We start from the raw sequence: 24879 nt of genomic DNA, 5'->3' as shown, positions 1-24879 counted from the left end.
TGCAAACATGTATCTAATATATAACTTTCCCACATCAGTAGAGGAAAAAGTAGCAGCTATGAGATAAAAGGAGAAAAGCCTACCTCTGACGTGGGCAAGAAAGGAAAAGGCTGCTGTGAATTATTGGAGGCACCATCAAACAATACTCATCCACAAGCCCCAAACAATCTATATATTTGTTCTAGCATGATGTAAGGCCCTGATCTGAAAGACTTATGCCTGTGCTTAACACTGTGAATAGTGCCACCGAAGTCAATGAGACTGCTCCCAGTGCTTAAAGTTAAGCATGTGTGTATGTTTTTTTTTTTTTTTTTTTCAGGATCAAAGTCAAGTTAGATGTAAGTGTCTGAGATTTACTGGGGCAGCTGGCAACCTCCTGTGTCATGTAGTATGCAATGAAGACAGCAAAACTCTCTTTCATGATATTATTTACTGTTATATTTTATCAGAATCTTACATTCCTTTTTTTTATGAGAAAAATTTCGACAGCAAATACTTGTTGAATACCAGTGATCCAGCACAATGAATTTCTTCTCCCTGAGAAGATAGCATTTTGAAATCTCGACAGTACATAATTTTCTCATACTGTTTCCCAACTGTAGTTTGTAATGATGTAAAGTTATCTAAAAGAACAAAGAGAAGTAACAGTAGATATTTAGATCATGTTTTGATGGCTTTATGTAGATATTTTTTTCCACTGAGCAATCAGGCCATGTTTAAAGTAACAATATTTGAGTTGGAAAGAAAAAAGCCAAGGAATAACAATATTAAAAATATAGATTCATTGCTGAAGAGCAATTGTGCTGTTTTTGGCAGTTGCAGGTGACAACCCTAACTAGTCCCCATAAGCAGATGAGAAGTTTATAGGCTGTTAATAAACTGTAACCAATCAGTGAATGCTGGCTGATTGTGTTCAAGCTGTTTGGGGCCACAGGTCCTTGGGAGAGCTTGCACTTGCTCTGTCTTTATTTCAATATAGCAGAAACATTAAAGCATGTGGCAGACTCTTGATGTTTGTTATAGTGAATAGACATATGTCCCTCACACTAGCATGTAGAATATCTAATTAAGTTACACAATGATAGCTTATACCCAGGGGCAGTTGCAAACAAGACACTGTCACACTCTTAGGAATACAAACAAAATGAAAATTGGCTCTTAATACATTATAATGAATATATTTTCAACACATTAAACTTCATTTAGCAACACATACAAAAAGGCTGAACTGATCTCTGCTAATATAATTTTATAATTTATTCATTTATTTATTTATTTCAGAAGTGTTGTCTTGTATAGTTAGGATTAAGGACAATTTTGTTAATTAACTACTGATATTTTTCCTCTTTAGTTGTCTCAAGAAATGAAATCTTATTTGTATATTTATTATGTCATCCTAAGTCAGTTCTCAGTATTGCAGTTCCTAAAGGCCTCTTTTAAGAATAGTAACTTGGTTTTGTAGGATGTGTATGTTATTGATTCAAAAACGTGTGTGTGTCCCAGGCCACCTTTTTCATGAGTAGTTTTACACACTTGTACAAAAAAAAAAGAGAAAGCCAGTCCAAATCTGAATGGTGGGGGTTGTAATTATTTTCTAATACTGTGGATAATATTGGAGAACAAGTTGTGCTATCATGGATTTTGGGTCCAATTCTGCCACCCAACGACTAAGGTTTGATCTATGCACAGTTTGTAGTGAGATTGTTAATCAGGGGTGTGATTTTTTTTTTAAGTGATATAGCCCCTATATGATATAGCCCTTTTTTTAAGTGATATAGCCAGGTGGATGCAGTTACACCTGTATAAAGTTGCCCTCTATTAGTATAGATTATTCCTCTTCCTGTATGGTCATAAGCACTTTACCAGTGTAACTGCACCCACACTTGGGAGCTATACTACCTTACATGCGTATAGTTAAAGTGGTATTACTGTTGCATGTAGACAAAGCTTCAGAGGTAGGAACTCTTAATGCTATGGTTTTCTTTCTTTCTTTCTTTCTTTCTTTTTATTAATGTGTCCAAATATACCGAGTACATCATAATACACAAAGTAAATTAAGAGGGTCAGGATAAGGGGAGGGGAGAGGAAGTGACATATCTATTTTCAGGGTCTTCCTTAAGCACAGACCTCTTAAAAAGTCAGATGCTAGGGTTGCCTGAGATTTCACACATACCTTAATTATGAGGTACTGTTCTGATACTTCAAGTAGACATGCAGCTTGCTTCCTCTTTCCAGACAGAGGCAATCACTTCCATCTCCGCTCCACCCTCTTCAAACACAAGAGCCAGGAAGCAACTCCTGAACCTAGGATTTCCTTCTTCCTTAATCTGACTCTGTTCAGCTCTGCTCCTTAATTAACTAAGAGGTTATTACTTAGGGATGGATCCTGCCATCTCAGTGCAGCCAAGATGTGCACTAGCATCAGTGCTAGGACGGAAGAGAATAGCAGTTCAAGTCATGGGGGAGCTTTCATGGCACAGTGGTAAGAACATCAGAGCCCTGTCCACTCTAGCATTTTCATCATTAGTGGCTATGGTGCATCTGCACCATTGCTGAAAAATGCATACTGATTTCCCCTATGTGCTCCAAAGCATTTGTAACATCCTTTGTGCTTGAAAAGAAACAGGGATTGCTTGTAAAGAATATTTAGGGAATTTTGAACCCACTCAGGAGTTTGTACATTTCTCTGGCTCTCTCACTCCCAAATTAACTAAAGGCAGCCAGTGTTGCCTAATGTCACTACACAAGGACTTACATTTTCAGAAGTGACTAGTGATTTTGTGTGTCAGTTTCTGGTGCCCATCTTCAGACACCTTAAAGAGGACTGAAAATCATGCTTGAGGTGTCTCAAGTCCAGCACCCAGAAATTGAGGCACACACAATTAGTGACCCTTTATGAAAAGTTTGCTTCAAGTGATTTGCCCAGCATCCCATAGGAACTCTGGCAGAAGCAGGGGTAGAACCCAATTCACTATGTTCTTAACCTTAACCACCAGACCCTCATTTCTCTTCCTGCAGTCTCCTGCAATTCACAGCTCACCTTCTAACTTCTACCACAAATGAGGCAGGGGTCCTACAGGCAACAGCCTCCTTCACTGCACAACCCTGGTTCATCTCCAGAGCAGATTCATCCTTTGTGCTGAATGAGGCAAGGTTCTCTAGAAAAAAACGTGTAATGTAATGAAAGACAATATCATGATGCATATGCACAAGAAGGCTGATTAAGCAACCTTAAATCTGATGAAGTGGGCATTCACCCACGAAAGCTTATGCTCCAATACTTCTGTTAGTCTTAAAGGTGCCACGGGACCCTCTGTTGCTTAAATCTGGCTTTTACTAACTTTTGAGAGCTTGACATTACAGCCTTAACTTTCTTTTTACCATACTTTTTTATGCAATAAATAATATTTTAATTGTAAAATTATATAGCACATACTGTAAGTGAATCTACACGTGAGTATGGCTCAATAACCTAGCCCCTTTGCAGCCTTCCTAACCGGGACCTGTCTCTTTGTTTCATCTCTATTCAATTCATCACCACTTTCCTAGTTACAGTGCCTGTAGCCACAGCACCACAAAAGCACTGGGAAAATTCGGTAGCTTTTATTATGTGCTGTGCCTGCAGGAGGGGCAGATCAGTGGTGGGGAGAGGGGGAAGAGGAGAAAAAGTGGCTTCAAGTCACCTCTGCACCCTCAGGATTCTGGGATGCTCAATGTAACTCCAGTTTATGGCAGCTGTCTGAGGGCTGCCTATAGGTTGCCCCATAATTCAGAGCAGTCCAGAACTCCATTAGTGCCATATGCTATGGCCAATGTTGTGTCCATACTGGAGAAACCTGAGCATCATATAGAGGCTGTGTGTGTGTGTGTGTGTGTGTGCGCGCGCGCGCACCTGAGCACGTGCGCAAGTGTGGAAGGAAGGATCACTTCTAGACTTTTCTAAACTGAAGTTGAAACATCAGAACCATGTAATTTACTTAGCACCTTAATATATTAGTTGTAGATTAATTGCACTAATATAGCTTTTGCTACATTAACTACCTTGTTTGGAATACTGTATATATAGTTTTTGCACCTGTAATAAGGATACATTCTATTCTGTTTCTTTAAACATATAGGGGAAAATTCTGCTTGGTTACATCAACAAAACTCTGTTGAAGTTAATGAGATACCTCTGGTGTAACTGAGAGCAGAATGTGGCCCATGCTTTCTAAATGAGTGAAAGGGCATGATTTTTCAAGCAGACAAAGATATACATATTTTATTAAAAATAGAATTTAACAATTGCTTTCTGCGTCTGTAAAAATCTCAGACAATCCTGACAGTGTGATCATTCTGTAGGCTGGTGATGTTTGGTGACATTGATTGATTGATTTTTCCTGCTAATAGGATCAACACTGAGAATATATTAAACTAAAAGGCACACTTCTGACTTTCAGGAAACACTCTGTGTATTGGGCCTGATCCAATTGTATTGGTTTTGGCAGGAGAATACAGTGATTGATGACAGCCAGAGAGCTGAGGGCTGCTTAGAAGACGAGTTTGGTTCCCTTGTCTTAGAGGTCTCTCCATGTGCATGACACTAGTCCCCTGCTAGGAGAGGGACATGCATAAGAAGGGACAATGGAGCCGGGTGGCCCATCCAGATAACCCCTTCTAATGCATATGGTGAGATCTGACCTGCCAGTTCAAGAAGAGAAGGCAAATGGCTGATGGGAAATTAATTCTCAGGAGTTTGTCAAGACATCTCCAACAAGTGAAGATAAATGGCAGAACAAAACTTCTAAAGATAAACCAAGAATAGGGATGAATGAAAAAGAGAAACACTGTTTTGCATTTACATCCATCTTTTGGGGTGGGAGGCTTGAGGTGAACTCTGTGCTTATGGAGGATATGGACTTTATGTGTAATAACTTTGTGCTTTGCATAACTCCAGATACATTTGAACATCATTAGATTGTCAGAAAGGTTTGTGTGATACATAAGTACACATTAGTGTCTTTTTGGTCAAGCTAATGAATTTAGCATTTACAAAACTCTGAATCCAATCTTGAGCCCATTGAAGGCAATGGCAAAACTCCTATCATCTTCAGAAGTGTAGTCCATATAACAAAAGCATTTTAGTTATATATAATTATAGTTTTTCAACCTGGAAAAGTTAAAACTTTGCTGTGTGGAGCTTGAATGCCATCCTCCTTTTTATTCCCATTGCTATATTTATTGATTTCCTTTAGTAATTACTATCAGAAACATTTAAACATGTTAAAAAGTGTCTTTTATTAAACTTAATTTTTCTGACTCCGCAGGACAGTGGAGCCTTTGCAGGCTTAAACAGGTATTTTAAAATGCATTACATCCTTCCAGGGATATAGGGGCTGAAATTTTCAGCAATCGGGGATAGGTTTTCCAAAGAGTTCAGCTCCAACTTTAAGCACCTAACTAAGTGGCCAGATTTTCAGAAAAGCTCGGTGTGTTGGCTGCTGAGCTCTTTGAAAAATCTAGACATGTGTCATATTGGGAACTGTTGGGTGCTCTTTTGAGAACCTGCCCCCAACTGTGGGGCCTGAGTACTTAAAAATCTGGCCCTAGGCTCTTTTGAAAACTCAGGCCATGGGGTAGGAGTTCCCCATCCCAACACTTCCAGGGAGACTTGCCTGTGAAAGACCCCTCCTGGAGGTAGGAAGCTGGGAGCAGGTACTAGTGTCTATTGATGCTCTGGCCTAGTGGCATTATCAGAGCTCATCTGCAAGGAGATGATACTTGTTGGGATGATGGGTGAGAAGGGAAAGTCACAGCCTCTTCTCTCTATGTGTGGGTTGGGGGTATCAGTTGCTTTAGAGAAACATATTAACTATAGAACTGTATTAAAGATAGAACTATAGACTATTTAGCATAAATAATTGTCCAGTACATCAGCCTTTCATCTATGGAGACATGAGTTCAACTCCTGACTGTTAGGCAACAAGGAAAACCGAATCCAATGGTTTGTGCCATAGCGACGTAGCAAAGTTCTGTGGCTTCCCTGTCCCTTTGTTGTAGGGCATCACTTATTGCATGGCATGTCCAATGCTGTGATCCTCATACAGATGAAAATCACATGGACTCCTGCCAGAAGTTTGGCTTCTATAGCATCTACATGATCAGGCTCTCAAAAGGGGGATCAACGTGGAGTTTCTGTCTCCAAATCCTGCATGCAATAAATGGGGCAAAGTGTCACTGAGGAGAAGTTATGGTACATCATTGTGATGGCTGTCAACAAAATGCTTTTACCCCCAATCTATATGCCTGTACCTCATATAACCACAACATAATATGGCCCAGTACAGTGTAACTGACAGCTTCTGCTCAGCATAGGCTATGGGAAAAGAATTGTAATTCTAAGAATAAGGCTGATATTTTAAAAGCTGTCTGAGGGGATTTGATCATCCATTCCCATTAATTTTAATGGGAACTGGGCATCCAAATTCCTTTAGACAGTTTTGAAAATCTCATCCCAAATATTTAAAATTAATTACTAAAGAAATATGGAGTAAAGAGACAAAAACTATATTTTAATTTAAAAGGTACAGACATTTACTAAATGTTATTGATTAATAACAATATGGAGACATGTTATTAGAACACTATAATCTTAAAACTGTTTGATTTTTACCGTATAAAAATCTACCCTGGGTCTAGCTGGGCCATGCAAAGTTTATGGAAGATCAGTTCCTCTTGGGGGATTTGGGCGCGCGCGTGCCTGTATGTGTGTGTGTGAGAGAGAGAGAGAGAGAAAATTGGCTTAGAATGTGGAGTTAGCTTCAACCTTAACTATGAAGCAACTACCACTGTGTAAATTGCCAACAGTATTAAGCCTATCACTCTGAACTGGTGAATCGTTTAGGACAGTTCTAGGTTTTTTGTTTGTTTGTTTTTTGAAGGTTCTTATATATATTTAACTATACTGCCCTATGCCTTAGTTTCAAATGCTCTTTCTACACCTATTACTTTAAGATGTGTGTGTATATACATTTTGTTCTTCAGTCTTATTACCAAATGAACTGATAGAAAAGAGAGCCCTAGACCAAGTTTCATGCGTCGTATAAGCTGTTTCCCCATAATCAGCAGCAAGCTATGCAGATGTATGGGTGGACATTGTCAGGCGTCCCTCGGGGCAACCAACTTCCCCGTTGCTAGCAAAAGAAAAAGGGAAAAAAAAGAAAACAAGAAAAAAGGGTTTGACGGACTCGTTTGAAACTGGAAACTCCGCAGCACTGCTCTCTGAGCCCAGCGTAGCCAGCAGCGCTAGGATGGATTCTCGCAACCATCTGTTGCAGACAGAAATGTATTAGCACATTATCAGCGTGCTCTGCTTAAATATCATTCTGTATGGAGTGAATGCAGCAGAGTTAACAAAAAGGAAAGGGATGGGTTTTGCATAAAGCCACTGTTTCGACAGTCCCCAAAATTAGAATCTTCCCATAACCTGCACATACCCCCGATTAACGCACTCTTACTGTATTCATAGCACCGGTCACAGCTTAATAGGAAAGGGCTGTTTTATGCTGGTGAAGAAATCTTAGATTCTTCAGGGGAGCACATCCGATGGATTGCTTATCACGTTCTATTCTAGCTATTTTCTCTTGCTCTTGTTTGGCAAAATGGATTAAAAAGGGAGTATCCAACGTTAATTCCCTTTAATCTTCAAGTGACTGCTACGGCTTGAGGTCTTGATACTTCTTTGCGCCCCCCCCCCCCCCCCCCGAGTGCACTAAGACTTAAGGAGACCTGTATTGACCTCGGCGAGGGGGGTGTTACTTTTTAAGCCTTATAAAATGCGCAATGCTATCTAATTCGCGATTTCACTCTCCCAACTGTGCCAGACGCATGCACGTTGTGATCAGCCTGTTTTGGGGAGAGGGGGAGAAGTATATTGCTTAGAGGGGTTCTGCTGCTGTACTGATGAAAGATCCAGACGGAGAGATTCTGGGGGAAGCTGCTGATTGTTTGACAAATGCTCACCCCGCTCTATTCAAAGAAGAGAGGTCGATAGGGTCTTTAAACTGAGCTACAACTCTATCACCAGTCAGAACGCCTTGGAGTGCAGCTAGATCGGCTCAAAAAAAATGGGGAAACCGTGTCACTCCAAATTCAAATGATTAAATCGGTTTTCATTCCCCAGAATTTGAAATGGATCTGTGTTCTGTTTCCAGGGCTTTCCGATGCGTTTTTACCTCAATTGGTTTTTTGGGGGGAAAATAGTTTTTAGTGAGAAAATGTGGTGAGTTTTTTTTTTTTTTTTTTTTTTAAGTAAACAATTTAAATGATTTTGGTAAACATACGAATACAAATTCCTGTAAAAACATTGCAGGAACTATCACAAAACTCGGATTTTTTTTAAATGTCAGCAATTTGTATGAAAAGTTTCATTTTTGTAAAAGGGACATTTTCTCAGGGGGGAACAACCCCCAGCGTTTGTGAGACGTTTTGACCAGCTCTAATTGTTCTAGCTCGGGTAGCGGCTGCAGGAGCAGGTTTCACTCAGTGCAAGACAGCGTTTATCCTGCATTGCAGTACAGCCACCTCTGGGGTAAAACACAGCAGCTGTAACGTGTAGCTATAGGCCAGGAAGTCTCCCTGTCCCCACTGAAACTGCGGGCGGTGAGGGATCAGCTTCCTAATTCTGCCAAACTGTTTGAGAGATGGAATGGAATTTGTCTCGTGTTAACATTCCCCCTCCCTCCCCCAAACAAATACACTTCTGCAAAACCATACACCCTTTAGCGATCACCAATGGTGGAGACCTTTGCGTTTACAATTTAGGCAGAATGCAGAAGAAATCTGATTTTAGTTGAGACTGATGATACTCTCCCGTTGGCATGATTTTCTTACATTAGTCCCTGTATAGGTGAGAGCTTTATGCAATAAGACTTTCTAAGACAAGATTTTCCGAAGTCCGATAATCATGGGAAAGGAAAATAAAAAGTGCATTTTAAAAGTCCTGCATAGTTATCGTTGTAAAACCCTGATTTTCGCTAAAATCCCCTTGCTGCATATAAAATGAGCAGTTCTTACTGCTGATATAGACGTCCAGTGCATCTGTGAACACTGATTTTTATATAAATATATATAAATTTATTTATATATAAATAAATTTATATATATATATATATATATATATATATATATATATATATATATAATATGGCATGCCGAAAGAAAGGTACTGCAATGTTTGTATTGTAAGGTAAATATCTGGACTATGAGTTTACTGAGAGGAAGTCGCCAATTTCAGGTGCATTTAACAACATTCTGTCTTTGTATACGCCTGGGAGGGGAGAGGTCTTGTATGGACTTCTTTTATTCCAGGACTCAAAACAATGTCTGACTTTGAATATGGTGGTATCAAACTAATCAGAAATGCCAGGATTCTGATTAACATCCTCTAACTACGTTCGACTCGGTGATAGGGGCTGGGAACAAGCTGAGGTAGAATGTCATCGTGTTCTTCTAAATATTTGTATTTGCATTGCAGCTTCTGAGAAAGAGGGAGCCAGCGTCGAGCAGCAAAAGTAATAACCCCAAAAGGCTGGTTGGTATTAATATCCTGTGCTCTCTGCGTCCCCGCCACTGCTGGTTTGCTCACGTGATGGCAACCAGAGCAAAAGCGATGATGCTTCTAATTGGAGAGAGGCTGCTTGCAGCCTTGCTACCTTTCCGAGCTGCAGGTTGAAGAGCTTATGTACATCTCTCTCTGGAGAGCAGGCATTCTGCTGTCCCTGCCTTCATGCAGCAAGCTTTAATTCTAAATCACTTCCTTCCTGTCCCTACTAAATAGATCAACCCTCCATCTTCATTAGGTTCCTTCTTTTATTATACCCTCCGGGGCAATTTTGGAATCCCAGCGCACCTTCGGCCACCTTTTTCCCAGATCAGTGCCTCCGAACCTTCACTGGACTGTACTGGATACACTTACCCAATCAGAGCACACGGTCAGCTCCATTTAAGCACAAGACTCACTTTTTGCCCAGAACCAATATTGACCAAACCATATTTCCATTAAAAGGAAGGAGTTTAGATCCATTCGAAGTTTCTCTTACATATAACAACCCGTTTTAGTCGGATGTTTAAATGTGTGCTTTGGTTATTATACGGTACACATTTTATTAATTCCCCTAAATATGTCTCTTTTGGGAGGCTCTGGCTCCACTAATAATTAGGATTATTAGAGATCATAAGTAGAGTCTTTGCGCTCCCTTCACAACGCACAATTAGGAAACGTCGGGAACTTATTACGATATGATATTTTAATCTATGACAAGAGTAAACACGGGCCGCCGCTTCGTGTCATCAGTTTGGCAGTAGAGGTCCACCGAGAATCCTGCTTTTAATACTGGTTCTGTTATGTCACTCCTGCATTCTGTCCTGATTGAATTTTGGTGTCATTCCCTGAGAAGCTGTTAGGAAGTTGGAAAGCGAGTTAGAGCTTCCAAAATGTGTGTGGGGAACTGATCCTGTGTGTGACCTTTAGGTTGTTTTAACGAGCTCACATAAAGTACGAAAAAATTGATCATTTCCCTAGCTCATTTGATAGAAGGGGAGATGTGTTAATCGTGCGTTAAGAAAGTATTATGCGGCTCTTTCCAGTAAAAGAAAATGGTGTTTGTTCCTGTATTGAAACGGATCATCATTTCCATCAATAAAACACGGCTTAGATCGGATCCGTTTTCTTAGAAGAGATTCTACTCCCAGTGGCTTCACTGAATATTCCTCAAGAATCTGATTTCCTCTTCCCCACAAGGTCTAATTGTACAAAGGCGAGAGCTCAGCCCCAAACAGAAGCAATGCTAGCTCCTCTCTCGAAGATCTCAGTATAAAGGGGTGCTGGGCATCACAGGAGAGGACAGTTACTTGAAAAACCAATAGGGCGGTACAAAATTCCTTTAAGAAATCTAAAATGTTGAGAAACAAAATACATCTAAGGGCAGATTTACTGCATCTCTTTTCAGGGTATGTTACTCTGGAACCTGTAATCTTCTATTGCTCTCCAGCAAATTTTAAATGACTACCCCGCAGGTGCCTGGCTTCAATTATTAGATTTCGCCCGATATTGATCAGAAACATACAGCGCAACCAACCCAATTGGCTGCAAAACTATCAAAGGAAACCGATGCCCATGCACCTTTTCTGGGAAGTACAACTAAAACTTTTAGATTTCCGGCCTGCACCTCATCTATGCCCTTTGAACCCATCCTGATAGGGAGGGATAACTCGGATATACTAGCGGTGAAAACTAGGCACAGACGATTGTTCTCAACTCCATCGGATTTAGTGTCGTGCTTAATTCTGCTTGAGATTTCTCCCTGCAGTTCACCTCCCCCGCCCCAGCACATATGAACGTGTAAGTTGGTCCAGCTAATCTGGCCATTCTTCAATAAACCTCACTCTTTGTCAGCCAAGGCAGAAGAGAAATATGATCCTTCTTAACAAGGAGAAAGCAATTTGCTGGTTATCTAATGGAGGCTGTTTTGTGTGATCTTAAAACAGCAATTCACAGTTTGCAGGGGGTCAGTGTGGGGGCTTCCACCACTTCATTTAAATTAAAGGTTTATGCATTACCGGTTTTAATTTGGTCAACAAAACCCCTATACGTAGGTTTTCCTTTCGTAGCAGATTTTAGAACTCTGTAGCTTGCCTGACTCTCATCTGATACTGGGGTTGTTTTGAACAGAATTCAAAACCAAACTCAAGCTTGTCACGTTTCCTTTTCATGTAACACTTCAGGGGCTGTAGTGGCAGATGAAAGGCTCAGGCTAGCTAAATAAATGTTATAATCGCACTCACCACCGAAGTAACTAGATGTAACAGCTAACTGCATCCTTCCTCCACTACAAGCAAAGCTGTAATATTTGTATCAAACACAAGCCTGGAAGAAGTCACTGTCATTGTCCCTTTCCCGGGAGATGATGGAATATTCTGCCAGGGCTGCTGTACATTTAGTAGTTTCAATGGACTGAAGTGCTCAGCCCCTTCCTCTTAACGACGTATCCAAAGCCCGTTGAAGTCCCCGTGGGTGTCTTTGGACTACTTCAGTGGGCTTCGGATCAGGTTCATACCGGGGGCTGCAGCGTGACTATTACCAGGCTAGATCAGAAATCACAAGTGAATTGAATGGCAAATGCACTGTTCGTCGCATCCCTGGGTCCCACCATGTCAGGGAGATGGGGCTGCAGCTGGGAGCCGAGGGCTCATATGCTCCGCTAGCGGAGAATGATCCCAGTGGAGCTACTTTGATTTGTACTAGCTGAGGCTCTGGCCCTCTTATTTTTGAGGCGCATCCCCAACAGGATCAGGGGACACACACGCTGTAGGAGCTGACGAAGGTGTCGCTTTCCCTCAGGCCCCAATGAGCAGATTTTGTGCTTTGGACCGATCCTGCAGCTTTTTTCTCACGTGAATCTAATGGGAATTTACCTGCGGAAAGACTGAGGAACCAGGCCATTTGTGAGGCTTCTGGAAACATTAAAAAGTTAGGACCAGATTTTGCTCCTGTGAGTTGTCCAATTAACTTTCACTGCTCCCATGAGTAAAGGACTTGGGGCTTGGCCCTTTTCTGTCTTCGTCCTTAAAACGGACAGTCAGTGAAAGTGAGGCCTGCAGAATTGATGACAACTCATAAATGAGAAAATTCTGAGCCCTGGAAACGAAGCACACACGGATCATTTCTGAAACAATATAACTCGATTTTTAACAGCTTTCGTGGTGAATGGAAAGAAATGGGGAAAGGAAAGCAGATGGTTGTGCGGTGGTGAATGCCACATTGCTGCTAGAAGAACTAAAAGCTGAGAACTGCATATTGTACTTTCAATTAAATTAATTAAATACACTAGACTACATAGTGGGATCCCCCATAGATTTAGCTATTAAAATGCGAACCAACTCCTGGGTTCTGCAACAGTTTACTCAGTGCATATCTGCGGAAGTCAAGGGGTGACATCCTGCCTCTATTAAAGCCAGTGCGACTTTCGCCGTTGACTTTTAAACAGGGCCAAGATTTCACCCAGGACGTCTACTCATCCGTACAAAGCACGTGGCAGGATGGGGACATAAGGCCCACCCTGGCGATCCCTACCTACGGGTCCATGTTCTTCTCTGCCCTGTTGTATCGTGGGCCTTTCAGCAAAATACTCCCACTTTGGTACCAAGGAACGGATTGTTGTGGGGAGGAGGGGAACGGTCAGGGGCTTTTCAAAGTCTTTACAGCTACAATTTCCAGAAAACTGTGGGTCGCATCTTGGAACCTAAATAGAGACTGTACGATCTAACCACAGGCTTTAGCCTTCTGGATAAATGATATAGGCGAGCTAATCATATAATGCTCTGGAGCGCAGGGCAATGGTATGAAAAGGGAAAAGGAAACGTTATTTAAAGTGTGTTTGTATACAGCTTCCCTGGACTGACATTCTCTTTCCTTGCAATGAGTATGACCCGTTAGTAGTTTAGGTTAATATTAGCAGGTCTGAGAAAAGGGAGACGATTTGATCTTATTTGCTGGGAACCATCTCCAGGCCTGATCGAAAACCCACTGAAGTCAATGGAAAGGGGTTCTTTTCTTTGGCTTCAAGGAGCTCTGGCTTTAGAACAGGGGTTCTCAAACTGGGGGTCAGGACCCCTCAGGGGGTTGAGTTTATTACCTGGGGAGTCAGGAGCTGTCAGCCTCCACCTCAAACCCCGATTTGCCTCCAGCATTTATAATGGTGTTAAATATATTAAAAAGTGTTTTTTAATTTATAAGGGGGGGTCACACTCAGAGGCTTGGGATGTGAAAGGGGTCACCAGTACAGAAGTTTAAGAAACACTGAACGTCCCTGAAATCCCAGGGCCCAATTCTGCACCGCTTGCACTCCCATTTAACCAGCGGCGTTTGAGGTGAGCTGGAAATGCAGGAAGGGGCCCAGTATGGTATTGGTGACTTCCCCCAACCTGTGGTTACCTATTTTATACATCTCTAACTTCTGTCACTTGAGTCTTCTCTTCTTTCCTCACCTTTCTAGAGCAGTGGCTCTCAAACGTTCCAGTCTACAGTACCCCTTTCCGGAGTCTTTGTACCCCCAAGTTACGCCTCACTTAGACTATTTCCTTACAAAATCAGGCATAAAAATACAAAAGTGGCACAGCTCATTATTACTGAAAAGTTGCTTACTTTCTCATTTTTACCATCTACTTATAATATACATCAATTGGAATATAAATATTGTACTTATCTTTCAGTGCGTAGTATATAGAGCCTTGTCTGTATGAAATGTTAGTTGTACTGACTTCCCTAGTGCTTTTTATGTAACCTGTTGTAAAACTAGGCAACTATCTAGATGAGTTGAGGTATCCCCTGGAAGACCTCTGCCTATCCCTAGTTTAAGAACCACTGTTCTAGGGGGTTAAATGTTGCAGTACACGTGGGAGGTGATGTAAAGTAAATCTAACCTGGTGTATGTAGAAGCATATGGACAATCCCACCACTACCGCCAACTCTGTAACTCTATATGAACCAAGCATTGGCTTAATCTACAGTAAATGTAATAAGTGGAGTCCTGTGGGGCATTTGCCCGTACAGAGCCAGCAGGGGAACATATGGGCATAGCATAGGGTTGATGGGATGGGGGATAAAAAAAAATCAGCTAATTTCATTGGCAGGTAAAGTGAAAGGCAATGCAGCAACACCGCGTTGGGAAGAAAGTCACGGAACAGCTGGCAACTGGATCTGTGGGCTAGTCTTGTGGGAGTGCGGTGAAGGGGGAAAGAACAGGAATATCCCGCCGGTTTCTCTGCTCCAGACGTTACTGCTGATGTTCAGAAAGAAAGCGGGGTTTTGTCTCTCTTTCTGATTGGCTACCCTCTTCCCCGTTGCCATATTCTAATACTTTGCACCTGGCGCCATGCAGCCTCGAATCTGATAGTCCTACAGACGTTGTCAGTCTCATAACAGCCCTAGACTAGAGAAGTATTATCCTATATTACAGACGGAGGAAACGGGCTGGAGAGGATAAATATCACATAAGGAATCAGTGACAACAGGCTTTCTAACTCACTTCCCAGCCTGTAAATTAAACCAGGGCTTCCTTCCTCCTGGACATCGTTCCCAGGGGTGCCCATTTATTGCAGTATGGAGCCCGATCCTGCAGCCCTTCAATGAAATAAGTAGGATTGTTCGTCGGGATAAAGATGGCAGGATTAGATCCGGGGAAGATGCCTTCACTTCCTGAATTCCGGGCCCTCCTAGAAGAGTGTGAGCTGGAGGAGTTCCCTAGCGGAAGCAGAAGGGTGTGAGCCTTTCAAATCAGCGTCTCCTCCCGCTGCATGGGATCCTGCCTCGAATGTTTTCTCCAGTTTGTAGGTTCAGTTCGGTGCATACAGGTTGGCGCAAAGAGGGTTCAATTCTAGATATCTTTCTGGTCATGTAGCTGCACAATACTTTAGTTTAGTTCCGTCCTCCCCACCCCACCATCCAATCTGTTTAAAGTGAAGTCACCACGTCAAGGAGCAAACGAACCATCTCAATGGTCATGGTCGGGATCCAAAAAACCTATCACTATCCCATCAGGGATGGGCTCAGGACTAGTGCTCTTTATAAGTGCTGCGTTTGATTAAAAGCTTTCCCCTTCAGTTTGATCTAGTGTACAGCCCCTCGCTTAAAAACTCCTAGTTGACCTCCTCAACAAGATCAAGAGAACTCACACCCTAAAACTGTATTTTTCCCTTCTGTGGATTGTGTGTGTGTGTTTTAGACCGACCTGCTTCTTAAGCCTGACACTGGCACTGCTCCTATATATGTTTCTTCAAAGATGCCGCTGATCTTGTAAATCTAGGTTTCACAGCTCTGGTTCCGTTTTTAAGAACTAAATCTCATGGAAGAAACAGAGTGTGCGCCTTCTAAAAGTCTTGCGTGCCAGTAAGTATTTTTCAAAACAGAGTTTGCTGAATAGAAGAACATTCTTCCTATGTCGACACTTATTCTTACACAGCCCTTGTCACCCCTACAACTCAAAGGGCTTTACAAAGGAGATATCATTGCTTTAATTTTTACAGAGGGGGAAACTGAGGGACAGAGATGGAATAGAACCCTAAGTCCCACCCCTTATAGCCACACCGCCTCCCACTGTTCCTATTGATTTCCAGGGAAGAGGTACTGGCTTTTACAAGGAGAGAAATGTATTTCGCTGTTGATTCAGTTGAGTTACTACTATCTATCTACTACCTATTTACGGGGTGCAACCTGATGAGCTAGCTGTAAAGCCTATTCTAAATGACTTGTTCATTGTATTTTTTATGAAAATATCCTGAGATTTGGATGTACATTGACAAGTATCTCTAATAACATGGGGGATGCTTATTGAGGAAAATATTGTTTCAGGTTGGATGATGGCATTCTGCTTTGGAACATTTTATAGGCCGGGATATATGAAATCATACTACACCTTTGCCTCTATGAGAGCCCGATCCACCTCGGTGAGAGTACCTCGTTGCTTTGGGAGCTACATCCAACCAGTAACTGTGCTGTAGGCCAGTTTTTTCCTTCTGAAGAAAAGTATCAGTGCTATGAACAAATCCCATTGCATGAACATCAAGGAGCGTGACTGGAACCCAGCTCATAAAAAATTAAACTGTTACCACAAGGCAAGCCAATTAAAGCAAGTAGCCTGGTCACTTCCTGATAAGCGTGGCCTACTTCATTGAGAGAGAGACAAGGAAGGGAGCCAGAACGGGAATTCTAAGTTGAGGACCTTTACACTGCATTATTCTACATCACTCTTCCTAGTGTGGTATCGGGACTGCGTCCCCCAAGCAGGAAGGAACACGGTATGCAACATTTCCGTTTGCCCCGCAACTGTCTCCTCCTTTGCTCCACCTGTTAGTCTGATGGAAAGGCCCTCTGGGTAGAAGCGAGCGATCAGCGAGACAGCCGTGTAGATTTAGTAGCTTCTGGTCTCTGCTGAATCTCTGCATCTGTCAGGGTGCTAATTGTTGCCTTTAATAGAGACAAAGAACAGTTCCTAATGGTGCTCCCTCTAATGCTCACCTGCTCCTGCGCTTCCTGCAGCACCACTAGCTCACCAGAGCAGTGCTAATTGGGAAAGCTGCTCTGCTGACCGCGCCTCCCCGCAGATGGAGGGAAAGCAGCTAAGTAGTGTCAACTGAAAACGCATCGGGGTGGGGGTAACAGCATAGATGGGGAACACATGGCGGGTTAATACTGGCATTAACAAGAGTCTTATCTGGAGGCGTTCAAAAGAGCTACTGAGGTGGCTGTCCTGTACCGGAGTCCAAACAGGTGGTAGGGGGCTGGTTTTTTTAAAGAGGTGCTGAGCAGTCACAACTCAGACCGGCTTTAAAGGGATCGCTGACATGTCGGGCTCCTACTTTTTGCTTGGAGGTTCTTCCAATATCGTATCTTCTCTTATAACCCGGTACCGAGCTAGACTGCTTTGGACGACCACCTAGGAATACGGTCTACCTCCTTTAATATGACGGCTGGGAACTGGCTGTTTGCTGAAATGAAGGCAGCAGCTTGGGGCCCGATCCCTCCCTCCACTGGATGGGAGTGTAGCTTGCAAGATAGCTGCGGGATCAGGCCGTTCCTGAGAGCGGTGCCCCTGGGACAGAAGGGTGATCTGATTCCTTTCCCCAAAGAAAAGAGCCACTGCCAGGAAAGGGAACGAGAAAAAGGGCCTCCCTTGGCAAGGCTTACTTTGAGTGTTTGGCGTTTGCAATACTTTGCTAAACTCGCAGGTCTAAAGCAATGATCAAACGACTCCCCAAACTCTGCGAAGTGTAAACTCAAATATATTGCATGGGCTAATTCTTGAGGGCCAGCATCATCGGTGCAGTTGGCGGCCAAGAGAGCTCAGAAAATAGAAATTCACCAGGCTTCACATCAGCTACCCTCTGATAAATGGGGGAGAGGGAGAGGGGAAATCTTGCCTGGTAAGGGCAGTTAACACCTTGATAACCGCCTAGAAATGCTGTAGTGGGAAAACCCAGGGGCTTATTCTTTCTACCAAAGGACTGAACGATATTTGTTCTAGAAACTAAATCCATATTTTCCATACTGAGTGCCAGCAAATGAATCACTGGGTTAAATCCTGGCCCCACGGAAGTCAGTGGGGCCAGGATTTCACTCATTGGATCCTGTATTCCGTATACAGCAGTCTGCAGCTTCATGGACTATATAAAGTGTGACGAATGGAAGTAGCTTTGGGCTATGTGATTGAGCCCCTAAGCTGGAGACGCACTCACCTGTCTCTGTTCAGGTGTGTTACACCGCGTTGTGCGCAGGGCAAAGAGAACCTTTGGTTCTATCATCACTCCACGGTGGAGATGTCACACCAAATGGCTTTATAGCTGATGTTTTCTTCCGAACCCTTTTCTGCTGGCGCGACTAGCCCCTTAAGGATCAGTTCCTTTCTGCTGCTGCTCTGAGAAGTTTCGTGCTTAAATAGCTCACAGGGTTACTCGTTTTAACTCTGAAGACGGTGATGGGGCGAAAAGTCGAAAAACTAAACTTGTTTTTAAAGAAAACAACAACTAGCTTTTGGGGGGGGGGCTGTTCGATTAGATTTCCCCCTTTTCAAACAATGAAAACATATACGTGCAGCATTTAAAAATAAATGCCTAAGGGCGTGGGCTATTTAAGGGAAATCCTTCCTAAACCCTGTCCTGAGAAGAGAACAGAGAAAACTCCTTTCTCCGGTACAGTAGTGGGATGGGAGAAGGTGCCCGCATTCTAACCCAGGTGGGTGAGTGAGGCGGGGTACAAGGCGCATGTGTCGCTAACACTCACTATTTATTCTTCCCCGTATCTAATGGGCACCTTTAGTCTTGTACACAGGAAATCCCAACGGATGCGCTTATCACCTTCTTTAAGCAGAGCGCCACATTAACATACGAAAGAGCCTCTGGTTGCACTCGTATAGGAAGCAACCCAATTGTGTGTGTGTGTGTGCGCGCGCGCTGGGGGGGGGGGGGTGTGCATCTCGGGGCATCTTGCGAACTGCTTGCCTCCAGAGACTCTTAGGGGGACTTGGGAAATACTATGTGACGAGAGATTGGCTTCACCGGGCCAGTTTGTGTTTGAGATTGTATCTGCTGTTCCGAGTAATCCTGGTTAGAGTAATAATTAGCTCAGGAAAGAGAGATCGCCAGTAGCAATTGCTAATATTGTCTGTCTGCCTCTCATGTTCCCGGAGCCCCGGTTGGACCTTAATCGTCTTCTTTTGCTATACCAGTTTTTCCACTACCAAATAAAACGCTCTGCCAGCCGCTGGACGCAGTGGGAATATAGCCATGGTCTCCAATGGGGAGCAGGATCTGGCCCCTCGCTTTATAATTGTAGGGGTAGAAACTAGCTTAACGCAATGGAACCAGTTCCTAGCGTGGGGGTTAAAAGCGATATCTGCGCGCAGGAAAGGGCAGCGAGTTGCTCACATTGTCCAGTGAGTGCGATCCTTCACATGGCGTTTGTGTTGCAAGGTTTTCCTTGAAACGGTTATAACATTAATAGAGAAGTTTAAAACTCTCTCTCTTTCTCCGTCTCCAGTAACAGCCATGAAATCTGTAAGGCTGCCTGGACTTATTGGAGTAGGAGAATTTTAGTTCATCAGATGCGTTTACGTCTCTCGTCTCTGCCCCGCAGATTTGTTTTTAGTCCCATTCCTCCTTGACTGAGAAAGGGGTTTATCTGGAAAAGCAAATTCGGAAAATTCCAGTATTTTTTTTTTTTTTAGCTATCCTGAGTGAGGGGATCGAGTTGCGTATCAAAGTAGCCCGAAAAGACCTCCTGGCGAGTAATTCAGTACGTTTCTCGGGCTCTGGGTTCTTCCTCAGAGAGACACCCAGCCCCATTTCCCCACACCGAAAGAGCTAATGTGGAGTTCCTCTGCCGACTTCGCAAGGCTGATTCGCTTTCTAGTGTAGCCTATCATTTATCATCTTAAACCCTTGGCTCGTGCTTCAGCTTAATTTAAGCACGTACTTCAATGTTTTTAGGATCCGGGCCTAAGTAAGGATGACTTAAGCTACTAGGTGCCCAAAATGTTTAACGTGTATTAAAGGGGGGATAATATTAACGGCTGTTACTGATCGGTAGAAGTGCTGCGATCTCCCTATAGGATGTAAGAAAAATTAGCCCTGCCCGTGGGATTTCAAAAAGCGCTGATCTGTAGTGGGACTCAGCCGCAGGGCCCCCAACCGATTGAAATGCCCGGCGTGGAAGGAGCCTTCCCCTGGGTCTAATACCTCGAAAGCTGCAGGATTCTCACGCTGGCTGAAACTGAGATCCCCACGCACACGCCGAAATCTGCTTTGAGTATTGCTTCAAAATAGTCAGGTCCTGAATAAAAATGTTCCAAAGAACCGAATTCACTTCCATTCCCTGGCAGGTTTTGTGGGCACAAAAACGCCTGCTGGGGTATCTTAGAGTCGACACCAGGAGTTTTTATGTATTTTTTTAAATGGCTCCGGAAAAGAGACAGGACTTGCCGGCCAGATGCTGTGCACTTTAGGGTTAAAGTTTCTTGAAGTTTTGCCTAAATGAAAAGCTCAGGATCCACTGAAGTATTTGCACAAGTCGAAGGAAGAAACTGAGATGGGGCGTGTGCAAAAATACTATTGCTAAAGAATCTCTCTGTACTATTCAATAGAAAAGCGTGTTACTGTGGGGGAAGTGCAGTAATATCTAGAAAGTTAAGCGAAGTACTGTAGTAATAAACACGAAGGAAGAGTTAAAGGGGAAAATGAGGGCCCGATCCCGCTCCTATGGAAGCAGATGGGATTGCTGCCATTTCTTTCAGCGGGAGTAGAATCGAGCCCAGGAGGTGGTGTCAGATGTTAAGTGTATTAACAACCAAAGCAAAATTGCTTATTTGAAAAGTGTATTTGCCTCTTTTTTTTTTTTGCTAAGAAGGGGAGTTCATTTTTTTTAAAAGTGAAGAAATAAGGCGTCTTTTTCAGTGCAAACCATCTCCACATACCTGCTCTTTAAATTACATAATTTGCTTTTTTTAGAGCTGGAGGTTTAAAGCGCAGGAGAACTAAAATTTTGCTCTAATATATTGTTGTGTCTGAATATCTCAGTACAGGATTGTTTAAATAGGCAAATACATAGATACACAATTAATCAGAAATTATTTCATTTTAATTTTTGTCTAAAGTCTCATATTTTGAACTATTTAAACACGCAACACCAACCTGTGTTTAATATTTCCTTCTCATAAGCAATTCCTTATTTTTGCTGGATGCTGAGTTTTGTTTAAGAAAATCTTAAAAGTTTGGACCTCATAAACTAGGTTAATTGATCATTAATCTTGCCACTTAGAGAACTGATGGGAAAACAGTTTCAATCGCAGCCTTGTAAGACCGTTAGGAAAAAAGGCTGGAAGTATTATCTTTAAAATGTTCTAAATCCTTTTCGATCTGTTTTTGGTCTATTTAACCATGATGCCTTATTAATATTTTTGAAAGTAAATGTGTCTTGTTCTTCTTACTCCGGGCTTCAGCCACTAGACTTCCCAAAATATAAATGGATGGAAAAAAGCAATTTACTTAAAATGTTTTTTATTTAAAATCTCAACCATGGATCACTCATTTTGTTTTTGCAACCAAACAAGTAATAAATATTATTTAGCAACTTTTTTTTTTACAAAAATAAACAGATGATAAAATCTCTGCAAGGGGCAGTAATAGGAAAAATTGTTATTTCAGAAACAAGCCCAAGTTCTCAGTATTGCAACACAGGCAGTGTGGAGTTCCTACATAGAAAGCACATTAACGAGTTTTGTAACTTTTTGTTAATGATGGCAGAAAAGAAAATCGTGTTATACACTAAAACAAAACAAAAAATCCTTTACCAATCATAAGGTTTCCAGTACAAGTGCACAAACAGAAAGCTCAAGCATAACGGACTTACATCATCATTGGACAGTATATTTACAAATCCAAACCCCAGAAAACTTTGCAGGCTACATTTACATCAAAAGCCTTCATTCTTGCAAATTATGTTGGTAGGAAGTGACCAGCCCGGTGCTCAGAATAATCACTTTACATGTCTTATGATATGAACCAGAAAAATGTTGAAAGGGAATATGTAAAAATAATAGAGAAAAACAAACAAAAAACCCTATGCAATTTTGGTTACTTCACTTGAGGAGAAGAGTCTATAGCTATTTTCAACTCCTATCAAAGTTTAAAAAGATGCACATATATTTATTTAAAAAATGCTCTGAGGGTTTACACAATTGCTATTGAGATTGGACAAAACATCAAGTACTGTACGTAACGCTGGCCTCCTTTCTCCTTTCCCTGCTGGAAATGATGGAGGAGAGAGGATCAGTTCTGCGTGGAGTCGTTTGCAGGAAGAGGAATTGGTTTTTGTTCATCTTTTTCACTGATGGGTTTCAGTGATTGAGTGTCCTCAGTCTATCTCAGTATGGAACATGCCTGAAGGTGCCCCGGGTGGCCTTGGGACAAACCTGTAGTGAGGGGTGAGGGTGGGGAGGGTGTGTTTAAAAAACTTGGATGAGACCGGTATGTCCTTGTAAGTCCTTAGATGTGCCTGTGCTTTTGACGGAGGCCCCCACAGAGTCTGTGTCTCAAAAATGTGCCCGCGTTTCCTCGGGGCTAGAAACTGGAGTCTCTCTCCCCACTCCCCACCTTGTTTCGGCAGATTCTGTCTCCCTCCCCGGCCCCCCTGGAGGCGGGTCTCCCGGGGGTTCATTTGGTGTCGGTGGTTAATCTGGGCAGGCTGGCTGTGCTCATGCTGGAGACGTGGTGGTGAGGCGGTGCGGGCACCTGGCACATACTGCACGGGCAGGGCATTCCTCCCCAGTGCTGGAAGCTGCTGCCCAGCGGGGCTGAGGCGGCGGCAGCCGAAGGCGACTTGAGGAGCCCATGCGGGGGTCGGATGGAGCTGACTGCGGAAAGGCCGGATCCGGGCAAGGATGCGCTGGAGACGGCAGCGGGGGGCAGGATGGGGTGGTGCACGGGGTGGGAGGCGGGATGCCCGGGATGACCCGGGAGCGGGGCGGAGTGGGCGGCCATGCCCCCCGGGCAGGCGGAGGGGTGGAAGCCGGCGTGATGGCCGCCGTAGATCTCGCTGACCAGGCGCTTCATCTCCTCCAGCGAGTTGGTGAGCATGAGGATGTAGTTGCGCGCCAGCAGCAGCGTGGCGATCTTGGAGAGCTTGCGCACCGAGGGCCCGTGCGCGTAGGGCATCACTTCCCGCAGGCCGTCCATGGCGATGTTCAGGTCGTGCATCCGCTTGCGCTCCCGGCTGTTGATCTTCAGCCGCAGCTGCTGCAGCTCGGGCTCCGTCATCTGCTTCTTGTCCTTCTTGGAGGAGGAAGAAGAGGAGGACGACGAGGAGGACGAGGAAGACTTGAAGCCCAGCTTGTCCACCACCACCACCCCGGCCGCGCTCATGGCGCTACGCAGCTCAGCGCTCAACTCTGGAGGGGAGTCGCTCTGGGTGGAGCTGGACACTGTGCCCCCCGAGAAGCCCCCGCTGCTGCCTTTATTCCTGGTAGAGAGGAAGAGGTCATCTGGCTCCGGAGAGGAAGGTCTGCTGGATACCAGGCTAGCGTCGGAGTCCATGTCCCCGGCGAGGGGAGAGCGCCGCGCACCAGGCTGCCTGCGAGGAGGAGAAACCAGAGAGCGACCCCAAATCAACGGGACAAGAAACTGCGCGGCAGCCTCAACTTCACCTAGCTAATGCTCCAGGCAGCTCCCAGCTCCTAGGCACCCCAGGCCACTGCTCAGCCTCTTCCTCCAATTCCCGGCAGTATCTACGAGATCCTTCATGTGCGACCTTCCCAGCAGGATCCGAGACCCTCCATTCCCCTCTCCCTCCCTCCCAAGTTCAGCAGCAACGAACTCCCAAATCCGATATAGTCTCCCGGGCCACTTTCCAACTCCCGCGCCAGAAGCAAACGCGTCGTTACACCCTGTCTCCCAGAATACTTCCCAACCTTGCTTCACCTCCTCCCCTAGCCCCCCTTGCCCCACCTCCCGCGCCAGGATGCTCACTGGAGAATTGTCACCGGGATACCTTCCAGTTACTCCCCACCATCCGCCAGCAAAACCCTGGATCTCCACCCTGCTCCTCACCCCGCCAAACAGCGAGATCTTTTAATATATGAATCTTACACGACTGGTTTCCGAAGGGTCACAAATTGCGCCCCAGAACGGGACAAACCGCTACAAAAGGAGGCGGAATCCCGGTTAAGTGACTGGAGTCGTGATGCGGGGAGGGACGGGGAAATTCGGGGACGACTGATGGAAAATGAATCATTTTCCCGGCGAGACCTTCCTAACCAGATCAATATTTGTTGAGACACTTACCCCCCCCCCGCGCCTTCCCCCGCATCTGTCACCTCGGCGCCCGCGAGGAGCCCAAAGCGGTGAGAATCGGAGACAGAACCGGCAGGGCGCACAGTTTCCTTTTGAGGAGGGGGCTGTCTATCCCCATTTATTTATTTGGGGATAGTGGGTGAGGGCTACTGTTGAGGCTGTCGGACGCCTCCCTTATAAAGTTAGCTACCGCAGCCCCACAGGAGCCAGGGAGTGAATTTGTTTGGGAACTTACTGTTTGCAGAGTGATCCCTTTGGCAGTACGGACCCGCTCCAGCGCCGCTGGTGGTTGTCACAGTTCACAATAATAATAAGCACCTTTTGGCGACTCGATGGTGTTTTTATAGGCACATCGGCAAGCAGCGCCGGGTAAGAACAATGTTATTGTCCTGGAGGGGCCGCTGCACCAATAAGCAAAGTGCTGCCAGGGGGCTGGGAAACTGATGTCATTCCGGCTAATTCCGCTCAATGAAACTGACTAAGACACGCTCCTTTGCAGCGCCA

General features: G+C 44.1%; 1 protein-coding gene across 1 annotated transcript; it reads right to left on the bottom strand.

The window, feature by feature from the left end:
- Window positions 1-21574: 21574 nt before the first annotated feature.
- On the bottom strand, window positions 21575-24666 carry OLIG2 (oligodendrocyte transcription factor 2). The gene is made up of 2 exons (XM_054016458.1): window positions 24611-24666; window positions 21575-23656 (listed from the first exon to the last, which is right to left on the bottom strand). Exon 2 carries the CDS (start codon window positions 23617-23619, stop codon window positions 22741-22743), a length of 879 nt encoding a protein of 292 aa, XP_053872433.1. The 5' UTR covers window positions 23620-23656; window positions 24611-24666; the 3' UTR covers window positions 21575-22740.
- Window positions 24667-24879: the final 213 nt, after the last annotated feature.

The sequence above is a fragment of the Malaclemys terrapin genome, chromosome 1 (genome assembly GCF_027887155.1).
Source record: "Malaclemys terrapin pileata isolate rMalTer1 chromosome 1, rMalTer1.hap1, whole genome shotgun sequence".
Classification (NCBI taxonomy): domain Eukaryota; kingdom Metazoa; phylum Chordata; order Testudines; family Emydidae; genus Malaclemys; species Malaclemys terrapin.
Note: the sequence above shows the minus strand (reverse complement) of the source record. Positions and strands in the feature narration are given on the sequence as shown.